Here is a 12,231-nt window from a genome sequence, read left to right as displayed (position 1 = left end):
GACACTAACCTATCGGGTCCACACCTGGGGGTTTGCCGGGCACTGGCCTCAGTCCGGGAGTGGAGTTGCTGCCTGGAGTTGGAGCATCGGTCCGTGGAGTTGGGGTATTTGATTTAGACACAGGAGTGGTAGATTTCTCATTCTAATCACCAAAAAGGAAAAAGGAAAGCAGTTTGTAAACAATTTTGTCTTTATAGCTAGTGATTAGTGATATTAGTGATATTTAGCTTCTGGGTTTGGATTTCAACAGTCCCTGGCAATGAAGAGAAGATGCAAAGACACTGAAAAAGACAGAATGGCTTTGAACATTAACTACAGCCTTCACTGCTTATCTCATCAGGAGAATCTGTATGATTCAGAATGAGGTAAATGACTGAAAATCATTTCCCTCTGACAATTGGCAGCATATGTGAAATCAGTCAGTGGTCTCACTATGCTCATGGACCTGCTTCCATTATAATTTTCTGTGAGGGATGGACAAGAAGAGTAGGAAAAAAATCCCCAAACTGACCAACTACTCATATCCAAGTGTGGTGCTTGAAACACAGGATGAAGACAGTGACGGCTATAAAGTCAGGAACTGTGCAGTGCTGCTCTTCTGACAGGCTCGTTCATCAGACACACCACTGATTCCCAGGCCTGAACCTGTCATTCCATCACCATTCCTGAGCACTATATTCACTTTAAGCTTTCTTTTTATTTATTTTATTTCTTTAAATAATTGCATACCCTGCCCTGTGAAGAACTGGGAGGGGAATTACTGTGCAGCTCAGGTAATGATTAACTGTGGCCACAAGCAGGAAAGGAAAGAACACTCCTTGCAGGCAGCTCTTTTCTTTTGCATTTTGATTTGCGATGCAAGTCAAGGAAGGCTCTTGTAAATGACAGATTACTTTTTAGATAGAAAATAAAAATTATTGTTGTTGTATATAGCCTGGTAATTCAAACAAAGCTAACAACCAAATCACATCCATGCAGGGAACTGAATTTGCTATAAAGCACAGCACAGGAAAACAGCTCAAGAAACCTCTGTGTACTTTTATTTATTCTCAGAATAACAGTTCTTCATATGGGGGCAGAGAAAAATATCTCTCAGAACACCACATCTATCATCTACTCATACCACCAGTGAAAATAACCTCTTCCTATCCCAAAAAAAGACTGTGGACTTCCTATTAGACTCCCTTGAAAAGATAAATTAAACTAACACTAAATTCATGCTTCACAGTGCTTTATTGACAGCTGTGGAAATACAAATTGTGTCCAGACAGAAGTCCAGTAAGCATGTATTTCAGCCTATGATTAGGGGTCAGAAGCATTTTGTCGCACTTACAAGGCTAAGTTCTTTGGATTTGGAGGAAGGAGTACTGCTAGAGGATGCAATGGATGCCGGACTAATTGGTGCATCTTTTTTCAGCAGTCGAGTCTTGTCCAAGCCATTCTCCCGTGGAGAGTGTGCTGGGCTCCCACGGGGAGAAGAAGGATCCTAAATATCAGGAACATGGGTTAGCATAAAAACTTCATAGTAGCCACTAGTTCTTGTCTTGAGCAGTCCTCTGATGCCTTAAGTTTAGCTTTCATATTTTCCAGATTCTGTAGTGCATTAGTATACAACTCTGAACTCCATATACAGTGTCAGCAAGTTCTTCTCACAGTTTAGTCAGACAAAACAATCCTTTCCTAGCCTGAGAACCAAGGACACCATTACAGCCTCAGGCCCAAAAGATGTCAAAAACAGCAAACTGAGGAGAGCAGTCTGGGAGGATGGGACTTCATAACCTGAAGCTGTAATTGCACAATTAACCCCAATATGTAAATAGACCAAGACTTATAAAAAGTGTCAAAACTCGTGACCAGTTATCCATCTTGGGTCCATCTTGGGTGCAGCCCTGGCCAGGCTCTTGTACTGCCTAAGATGTATCCTTTGAAGGCCTTTCAATACCTAGTTTATTCCTTTAACTCTGTCTAACCTCTGTTCTAGGCAGCCTCTCAAGGCATCATCTCAATTTGGAATGAAGATCTGTCATAGGAAGTGACACATTCCTTCCATTCTTAATTGATTTAGTTGGTCCAATTGTAAAATTGAGAGGGATAATGAAGGACAATTTGGTTTTTTTAAAAATACTCTTAAAATTTGATGCCATTAAACCATGAAAAATAATGCCAAAAATCTATGGATATTGAAATAGGCAAGTAAATCTCTTTCTACAAGTGACAGATTAAAAAGATTTGATGCATTTGGCAGACCTGATAAGGTTCACATGTGAAGTCATGGCCAAAGTGAAAGAAAAGACAGACACTCTTACAAGCTTTGTAGAAGTACTTACAACCCTGCAGAAGTAAATGCTTCAGATCTGATTTGTATTCTAAACAAAGAGGATACAACTGGCATTTCAAGTTCAAATGCCATAATCCTATTCATAAAACCAATATGCACAGAAACCACTGAAAATACCCCCACCACCATTTCTCTAAGGCTGAAAAAACACCATTGTGAATACCTCATTGGAAACGTCAACTACCAAGTTGTCATCGCTCTTTTCACCATCGCTGTCCTGCAATGACAAATCACAATGTGTTAAAAAAATTTATTTCGTATGCCAGTGTCTCTTGATAACTATAAAAACAAAGGAAATCTGCTCACAAATCTGCAGTGTACCATTCACTTTATGTGGTTATACAATTAACATCTTTCAGACATCTACAGGGCTTCTGCTTAGCAGCCTGCCACAACTACAGCAATCATGCCAGTTTTCAAATTGGTGGAGAAGGACATAGGATGAAAATCTTCATCCAAAGTGGCACTGCACTATAAAGTGGAGTCCAGATAGACTTCATTAACAAGTCCCAGCCTAACTAAAGCTCAGCACCATTGTCACACAATTTCCAGGTGCTTTGTATTTATATGGTTAAAAACAGTATCAATCATAGGCACCAAAATGTTAAATTCAGCAGAGACACTAGAGGTAGGCAGCAAAAACCAGTTAAAATTTGACCCTCTTTTTAAAATCAGCTTTTGACCCTCTTTTTAAAATTAGCTATGCAGCAGAAGCCAGGTGAAACTACAGAGGAACACTGAAGTTCAACAATGCACAATGTAGACAATCTACTCACATAACGAGCTGCTATTTCCTTCTCTTCTGTTTTCTGTTTTTTACTATCTGAAGAATAATCTGTTGAATTTCTGTGCTTTTCTGCTGTTCTGAAACTGGCTGAGGGAGATACAGAAGAGCTCTGTAGTCCAAAAAGAGAAGAAAGCATCATTAGGCCCACGTTCATTTGTCACCACCCCTCAATACATCTTATGCTGACAGTATGATCTGGAGCTGTTCTCACAGACAGCATGTTGGGTTTGAACCAGTGACAGCTACCCAGCACGTGCCTTGTATCAAAAACTGCACTATATATTGAAGGAGACAGAAACAGGTGATCAACTGACAGATCACAGTGGCTATCTGCACTGCCAATAGGATGAATTTTATGAATACTGTGACTGGTCTTGTTTTGGTTTGTTTCCTCTACAAATACACAGGGTTAGGTCAATAGTCTCAGAAGAGGGGTGTGTGTTTGCACATGTGTGTGTGTTTGCCTGTGTAAATCAAAAATAACAAAGAGGCTCAAGGCAAGTCACACTTCAGCAAACATTTGAATGAAGATTTCTACCAAAGAAAGACGCAAGCTTCTGAGCAGTTTTGGAGCGGGCAAGAAGAGGAGAAAATACCTAAACTCATTTTATTTTGCTGCCTTTTACAACTACAGGCTATGCCTGCAGCAGACAGAAACAAAACACAGACTGGCTCAGTGATTCTCTTGCTATTCTACAGTGCTCACCTAGTAATGATTGCTAAAGAGCACACATATGGACAGGAGAGAAAGGAAGACAATGTGTACTTTATGCACTATCATCCAACAACTCCACTCTACTCTGTAAAACAAGGCAGGTAACATTTATCAAATTCTACCATATTTCCAGGGCTTTGTGGAGTCTGTATCTTTGTATACAAAAAAGGCAGCAATGAAAGATGCAATGTTCCCACTGGGACCGATTTTAGTAGCAGCAGCAGCTTTGGCCCTAGTTCAAGAAAGCATTTAAGCATGCACTAAACTTTATCTCACTCTGAAGTCAGTGGTTGAACGTATATAAGTAAGGATGTGTTCAGGCTTTTTGCAGAATTGGAAATGACAGCAACGGAGATGAAAATAATTGCCAGTTGAAATCCTGCTGACTGTTTCCATCTCTGTCCTCCTTTTTACTAGGGTGGTAGAGAAGAACCAAAGTCCTGACTGAGGGATTTTAGATCCTCCCATTCATCCAGAAACACTTGTTTGGGGTTTTTTCCTCCATGCATGACAGACAGCTGTTTTTCCACATAAAACTGTACTACATAGCAATTTGGTTTTGGGGTTTTCAGTGCAGCTATTAACACAAATACAAACCAAGAAATTAGCATTTACATTGAGTAACTTCTGTTCCATCGCTATTATAGAATTTCTTCTTTTCCTTATTATATCACAAGCTTCTGGTATGAATTAGGAAAACTTAAACACAGAAATTGAACTGTAGTTATTGTCCAAGTCACATAAGGGAACGTTGCTGGAACACAGGTCCGCCTCTCCATTTTGCTGAAATTTACAGTTCTTAAGATCAGCAGCTCAGATTAATTAGTGGTAGAATTTGCAAAAATTTTCCGTATTTTGGACTGGTAATTGTTAATTACCCTCTAAGAACGGTGAATGGAAAGAAAAATTTTAGAACAAAGATAGTGTTGAAGGCACTGTGCCTTTCTCGTACTGTGCAAATACATCTCAAAATACTAATTTAGTTTTAAAGCAGATCATTAATCAACAATTATAGCAAATAATGCAAACTTACAGAGTTATGTTTTGCTCTGAAGTGACAACACATGTTAAGACATTTGGAGACAGCACTGCCAAGGTACAGAAGCCCTTAAAATAAAGGCCAAGTAGAAACACAACATTAAATGAACCAATGACTTGAAAAATGTATTTGTTTCTGCAATGATATAGCATAACCTTTTGCAAAAGATTTTTATACTAAGCTCCTATTACATTTATATTCATTTAGAATTTGGAAGGCAGTAGCTTGTAATGTGAATTCAATTCATTATTTCTCAGCCTCACCCTACAGAAAGCAATTTGCTTTAAAACGAAGAAAAATAATCACCAATAAACCACAAATTAAAGTGGTGTCTAAAGAATTAAACTACTGCACTTATTTAAATAGAAATATTTATTTTCATAAATCTGAAACCATACAGTTCCATTTTTCACAATCTGGTTAGCTATGTGCTATAGATACCATTTTAATCTTTGATTTCACTACTTAATAAAGTAATAAATTGAAGGTCCCTACTAGAAAGATAAAGTAGCTAATTATCACTAGCACATTAAAGGATGAGCACCACATTGGGCATTGTGGCAATGCACACTGCTTAATGGTTTTATTGCTTGATGGATCTGACCTTATACCAATATGAAAGGATCCTCCTGCAGTATTCTCACCTGACATTAGCAGAAAAAACAGAGACAACTCACCTCCTGACAGCAGGCAGAACCTCCTTTACCAATCTGAAATTAGGCCAGTGTACTAGCAGTGACATTATTTTGCCTCATGAGTCAATCACTACATACCAAATCTAACCACCCCCACTTTTAACTGTCCCACCCCTCGCCTTGCACCAATACCCCTGCAGAACGGCCTTCTTTTCCCTTCAACATGAAATGCACCTGCCACATTAAGATTAGCATCTTCATGGGATGTATTTTTGCTGGCAGATCTAAGTTTATCTCTTATGCTAAGTAATAAAGATATGTCACATACATAGACAAAGAGCCATGGTCTAGCTCTTCCTATGGACATAATGCCTACTATGTTCACTGTGAGAGAGACAACAGTATTAATCATACTGAGTTCCCTCTAATGTTTGTAACAGCTTTTCAGTCTATAAGCATTGATAAGGACCAACCTTCCTTGAGAAATACTGGGATGTAACAATGTCCTCATGGTTTCCACTGACATCGGATTCCTGCAAATAATCCTGTATTCACCCACACCTTGGCTCCTGAGTGTGCCAGCCCACAAACTCCAAGAGAGGTCCTTACATTTGCAGATGGTAAAAGAAAACCCCATCAAAACACACTGTTCAGCTGACAGACTCTGCCCTGTTCCATGATTAAAACATCAGTGCTCTCCTAACAGCTGCCTTTAAGAAGGTGGAACAGATAGTTACTTACAGAATTAAGTGATTCAGCACTATGACTTGGCAGTCTGTAACTTAATGGGCCAGAGCCCTTGTTTTAGTAACTATTAAAATTTATAGAGAAATGAAGACTTTTTACACTGCTGTTTTCTTCAATAAAATGCATTAATCTACTACAAGAGTAGCATTTTCCTATTAAACAATGCTGAGTGTGCTCACATGTAATAATTATATCAGACATAGGAAAAATACTCTTTGGTGAAAGTAGGTTACACTTAGTTTGTGTTTGAGCAAAACATACCAGTTTTTCATTTTCTGCTTCCGTAGAACATTTTTATTCATGGTAAATACATCACAAAATGCTGACAAAAAAACAATGAACATACACATTTATAGATAGGCTGAGCACATTGCCATGTTCACATAATTTCCTTAAGAAGCAGAACAGTGTCTTTCTAGTACTGGACCCACAGTATTTTTTGCACTAGGCTATGGAGCATAGCATGCTATGATTCAGTCTCTGTTTTGGGCAGTGCTTAGCACAGTGCTAACTGAAATGGTCTCCCACTAGAAGGATCATACTGTTTTCTCTCCAACACCATCAGGACGCTGCTCGTGGTGGAGTATCAGTGCCATACAGGTGCAAATTAAACCAGTATCCAGAGAGCCATGCAAGCTTCCTATGCAGCCATAAAATTCTTACCAGCATTGTCAATGTCTGTTTGGGATAATTAATAATTCAAATTGCTAGGGGTGGGAAAAAAAAAATCACTGTTTTACCACCACCTTTTAGTGGAATTTAGCTGTATCAACATATGCAGCTCACACTGTAATGTGGCAGAAATCAGTGTGGAAATCATAAATCAAATTGTACAGCCATGCAGCTGCAAGCCCCAACTCCCCATATGCTGACTCCTCCAGATAAGACCTGGCCTGAGCACACTAAGTGATAATTAAATGAAATCAGTGTTAAAAGTAATGACTAGAGATGACAAGATGAAAAGCCTTCCTACATGTTAAAGCTGGTAACTCTTTAAAGCATTCACGAGTATGACCATTCCCCAGTGCACCCTTACTACTATGCCAAAATGATGTATTTGGAGTGGAATAATTAAAACAATAATTCTCAACAAAGTGGGAATTACAAGATAATTGACCATACTGAAGTATTAAGCAAACTGCAGTAAAAGCCAAGGATGCTCAACGCTAAGGTCAATTACAGTATAATTATCTGAATGACATTATTGCTGTTATAAAGACTGTTGAAAGTATAAAAGAAACTATAAAAATGGATACAATATGCATCGCAGTGGAACGACCAGGCAGTAATGCTGCTTTGTGTTGGCTGATGCCAATGTTATAGATGGAAGCACCCACACCAGAACTTGGATTCAGGCACTGTCCTAGGTTTGGGCTTGGAGCACTAAGCTGCCTAATACTGTAAGGTTATATCAGAGGTGGAAAAGGAAGGAAGGAAGGAAGGAAGGAAGGAAGGAAAAAGAAAGTAAGAAATTAGGATTAAGACTTCTGACATCCTAAGGGAGAGGTCCCACCAGATAGGTGAGATGTCAGGGCACAAGAAAAAGAGGCAGTGCAAATACAGCCCAGAGACCATGTGTTCAGGGAGGAAACTGCAGCCAAGGGCTCCCACAAAGCAAGCCTAAGGGCTCTAAGGTAACACCCATATAGCTGTTTAAAAAATTAATTCATTTACAGACATCTATATGCACAGAAGCATGACTTTGATTAAACTCAGGAAGATGGCATGAAATGCTGTGGGTTGATCTACAGATACCCTAATGGAGCATTTGCATAGCAACTCTGCCTTCTGAAGTCACCCACACTTACAAAGCCTTTTTGTTGCTGGCATTGTTATCATTATTGTTACTATTATTACTACATCCCAGTATCTGCATGGATGGGCATGGATTTTGTCCTCTTTGCTTTAATTTTTCAACACACACCGCTTGCAGCCCTTGGGCAAGCAGATTTCCTTTACCATGCCCTTACCTTAAGGTTTCCGTAGGGGGCCATGATCAGGCTGACACAGTCAGGCAGTACAGTCTGGACCACAGCACTACCAAAATGGTTCATCAGAGGAGGCTGGTAGGCAAGTGTTGATCCCACATGTATCACTCACTGGTCATGGTGGACTTCTTTAATATTTTCATGTCCCCCTTTTGTAGCTTGTTTCTCTGCTTGCCCAAACTAAAACTTAACTTCCACTAAGTCATATCATGAGCAATATTTTGTTTGGTCTTAGTCACTGCCTTTTTCCCTATGGCTGCATTTTCAGATACCAGAAAAAGCTTCAGAAACTGTCAGGGAAAAATGTAACTAACTAGCTAGCAAAGATATAAAACAAAGCTGGTTTTAATACCACATGACCTGGTCTGAGCTAACTGCATCAAGCTGTGTAATCAAGCATGTGATAATTATTTTTAATACAAACTATGATTAAAATGCAAACTTTGAAGTTTTATATAGCATTTTTAACCACTAATTAACTTCACTAATTGCAAAATTAATGAAGTTAATTAGAGGATAAGAGTGCCATAAAAAACATCAAAGTCTAGATGTGTAGTGCTGCCTGCAAGAGCAATAGGAAGACCATAAAACAGTCTAGAATAAAGAGAATATGTAGGGTAAGCAGTCTTCAAAATCCAAGTGTTCTCATAAGTGTTACGTCAAGAATAGTACAGATATGTGTGTTTATTATGTATATGTGTGTGTAACTTCATAAAAAATACCCATGCAACTATTTACACTTGCAATCTGCTTGCCATTGGTGGTACCACTGGAGTATTCAATCTGTGCTAATTAAAAGCATCAAAGTCTAGATGCTATGAAATGGGTGATAAAATGAAGCAATAAACTACTGCATAAATTCCACATAAATTCCAGTTGTATTTCAATATATACTTGTCAATTTGCTGGAAAAGCTGAGAGGGACACACAACAACAGTTGAAGGTACCTAGCAATTTTGATCTATAATCCTATCAGCATGAGATGATGATTCCCTGGCCCCTCCTGGTGTACAGGTTCATATTGGTGACAAGAAAAGTAGATGTTTAAAGCAATGGTCAGGTCTGCTGGTTAGTCCTTTGCAGATGGATTTTTGTAATAAATCCTTTAAAATACAGCTTCTCCACTAACCACTGGCTGAAGGACATAACACGCATAAGGCCCAAGCACCACTTGACACTCTGAGGGTCAGAGGATGGGGAGAACTACTGCAGCTTTAGGACAAGCCGTGGAGCAGTAGAAGAACACAGATGAAAGTGAAAAAAGGAAGGCTAGGTTCAAGTTAAAGTACATCCTAGCACAGGCATATGAAGATAGTGAAATCAAATGTGCCAAGAGTAATAAGCACCCTTTGGCAAAGAAGAACAGTTAGAACACAGGACCTGGCTTCAACAGGGAACAAAAGAGAAAGAAACAGATGGCAGGAAAAAGAGTTAAACATTTCTGCTAGGTTTACAGAAGCCTCAAAGCTCACAATATTACATTTACTAGGAAGTCTGTTCTCATCCACATTTTGCTACTCATTAACATAGAATTTAATTGACAGTAAAACAACCTGGGCAGAGTCAAACATCCTCCCCCATCCAATCTATAGAGCAATTCACTTGATCCATTCTCTCCATTCACTACTCTGTTTCTATCCCCTCCCTTGACCAAACCCTAAAATAAGAATACATGCTTCAGAACATAGCAGAGTAGGTAATTTGGATGGAGTGAAAAGATTTGTAAGAAGGTGTTAAGGCACAAATTGCAACTGCTATAGACCACAGAGTAGGTGAGCCCCAGGACATATGCAGGCTGCAAAGGAATATCAACCCTAATAATTCCAGAAAGAAGTGTTCCACCATCACAAGCCTGAGGATGCTACCAGAGAAAAATGTCCTGCTGGCATTCTAGAAAATAAGTGTGAAAATCCACTGCATGTTGGTCAAGCCTCTAAATGCTAATTTAGCCAAAATCAGAGTTACTTAAAGGGAAGGGTCAAAGGCAATCAAGTTACAGAAATTCAGAAGAATTCAGGGTAAATATCTTTGGAAACCTGAGGAACTGAGCAGTGCCAAGGAAATGTGAAACAATAGTCCTCCTCTCCTCAAGTATTTATTTGGGGTTCCAGTTACTGAACTTTCATGCTATTTCCTTTAGCAGAGACCTGAAACAATTTGAACAGTTCTAACAAAACAGAAACACAAAGAATAGAGACTATGGGCAGTTAGCTAGGGAGAAAGAGCAAGGAAAAGCATGCAATCACAGACTATGAGAAAAAGCTCAACTGGCAGAAGCATTCAATACAGCCATTTAATTGTGGGCTCAACATCATGAAAGAGAGAGATAAGAATAGCCACTAGCCTGTATTACAGGTTTTGAGTCACTGACATGCCATGAGGCAAGGAAAAGCAGCAACACTCTGCTACTGTTCTTCAAAAGCCAATGACGGACATGCATAAAAATTCCCAACATCCAACATATCTCCAGAATATCCACACTAATAATGTTTTCACAGCAACTGCATTCAAACAGAATCCACAAAGATACTTGGTTAGTTTTCAGAATTCTAAAAAATACTACAGAGGGAATGTTTTATGATAACCATTAAAGGCTTGTGTCAATATGCTTTACAGTCTGTTCCTGCAAGAACCAGGAAATCCCTCTGAAGAATAACTGGGTTTCACTCAGAGTCCTCTTTTCAGACCAAGCACCGTGGTAGAACTGTTATCCTTCCACTTTGCAAAGTGATTAAAATGGACTGTAAGGCACAGAGCCAAGCTGAACGCAAACACTTTCCTGCAGCGTCTCAAGGTACAAGGGTTATAAAAATCCCTTCAGTACTGGCAACCAAAGTTAGGAGGTAAAAAATACACACACCTACACCCCCTAGATTTTCCATGTTCAAGCAGCAAAATGATCAGGCTTTAAGTGTTGCCTTCTCCAGGGATATTTTAGTAGATTCAGTTTTCATGTGACAGGTCCTAACTCTCTCCTGGGACTTACACTCCCTATCTGTTCTTCATTTGGATCAGAAGGATCTAACCTACTACCAATGAGCCTTTTTTTTTTTGGTTGCTTTAAAACCACAGAGATCACATCTGATGACAGTCCCACAAGACACTCAATTTAGCTTCCCTCCATCAGGTACTGTGCCCCAGTATCCTACATTTTCAGTTTTGGTTATGTCTAATAAAGTCTATATTCATGGCAAAGGCATCAGTTTTGAGTTTTCACATTTTTGCACCCTTCCAATCTATCCATATACACCAATGCTCCAGGGAAAAACACTTTCATTTTCTTCCCTTCTGCTTGTTTGTCTCTAAAGGATTTCATAGTTTTTCTGCTGCAGAGATGACCTAGGAGATGATAAGAAGACAAAGCAAATTATTGTTTTAACTGAATAATTCACAAATAGAACTGACTATCTCTTTCTGCATATTCTGACTAGCTATCTCCCTTATCCCTATTCTTAATCCTATTTGTTCTTGACCTGATCAGTAGAAAAGTGAAGGGAAAAGAAGTAGGCTTCAAAACGCAACCATGATTACAAAAACCCCCTAAAATTCAATAGAAACACTCACTCTACATCCTGACTGCTTCTGTTAGCAGAAACATATTCAAATGTTTTTCTCCAATATTAAGAAAGAGACTAGCAATTTGGTTCTCTCTTCTTCATTAGATTTTGTGTGGCTTCTGAAGACTTGATTTATTTTCTGCTTTTTAACCTAAACCTACATGGTTTAGGAAGCCACAGACACTGATAAGTGTCCACTGAAAACAGAATTTCATTATCCAAACAGACTATTAACTGGGTGGGTGAATAAAACCTAACTGGGTGCTATTAAATGTTTGCAGATTCCAGGTCATGCTGATTCTGAAACAAAACATTCTCTTAACCATCTATTAAAAATATCTTCCATAAGAAATCTTTGAGCACTACTATTCTCCTCTCTGCCCAAATAATATCCTAGCCCATTATATCTGCCTCACTTCATCTAC

General features: G+C 39.0%; 1 protein-coding gene across 4 annotated transcripts in view; it reads right to left on the bottom strand.

Moving 5' to 3' along the window:
* The window catches only part of LOC134431707 (transducin-like enhancer protein 4), a 98,109-nt gene that overhangs the window by 11,025 nt on the left and 74,853 nt on the right, over nucleotides 1-12,231 (bottom strand). For 3 of the 4 annotated variants that reach the window (XM_063179836.1, XM_063179837.1, XM_063179839.1), the window contains 4 exons: nucleotides 3,115-3,234; nucleotides 2,502-2,555; nucleotides 1,334-1,486; nucleotides 10-142 (listed from right to left, as the gene is read on the bottom strand). In XM_063179836.1, coding sequence (XP_063035906.1) covers nucleotides 10-142; nucleotides 1,334-1,486; nucleotides 2,502-2,555; nucleotides 3,115-3,234 — 460 coding nt within the window. The remainder of the gene's footprint in view (nucleotides 1-9; nucleotides 143-1,333; nucleotides 1,487-2,501; nucleotides 2,556-3,114; nucleotides 3,235-12,231) is intronic. The other variant, XM_063179838.1, reaches the window with a different exon arrangement.

This window comes from Melospiza melodia, chromosome Z, assembly GCF_035770615.1.
Source record: "Melospiza melodia melodia isolate bMelMel2 chromosome Z, bMelMel2.pri, whole genome shotgun sequence".
In the NCBI taxonomy this organism is placed as follows: domain Eukaryota; kingdom Metazoa; phylum Chordata; class Aves; order Passeriformes; family Passerellidae; genus Melospiza; species Melospiza melodia.
The sequence above is the reverse complement of the archived record's forward strand: the minus strand, read 5'-3'. Positions and strand labels throughout refer to the sequence as shown.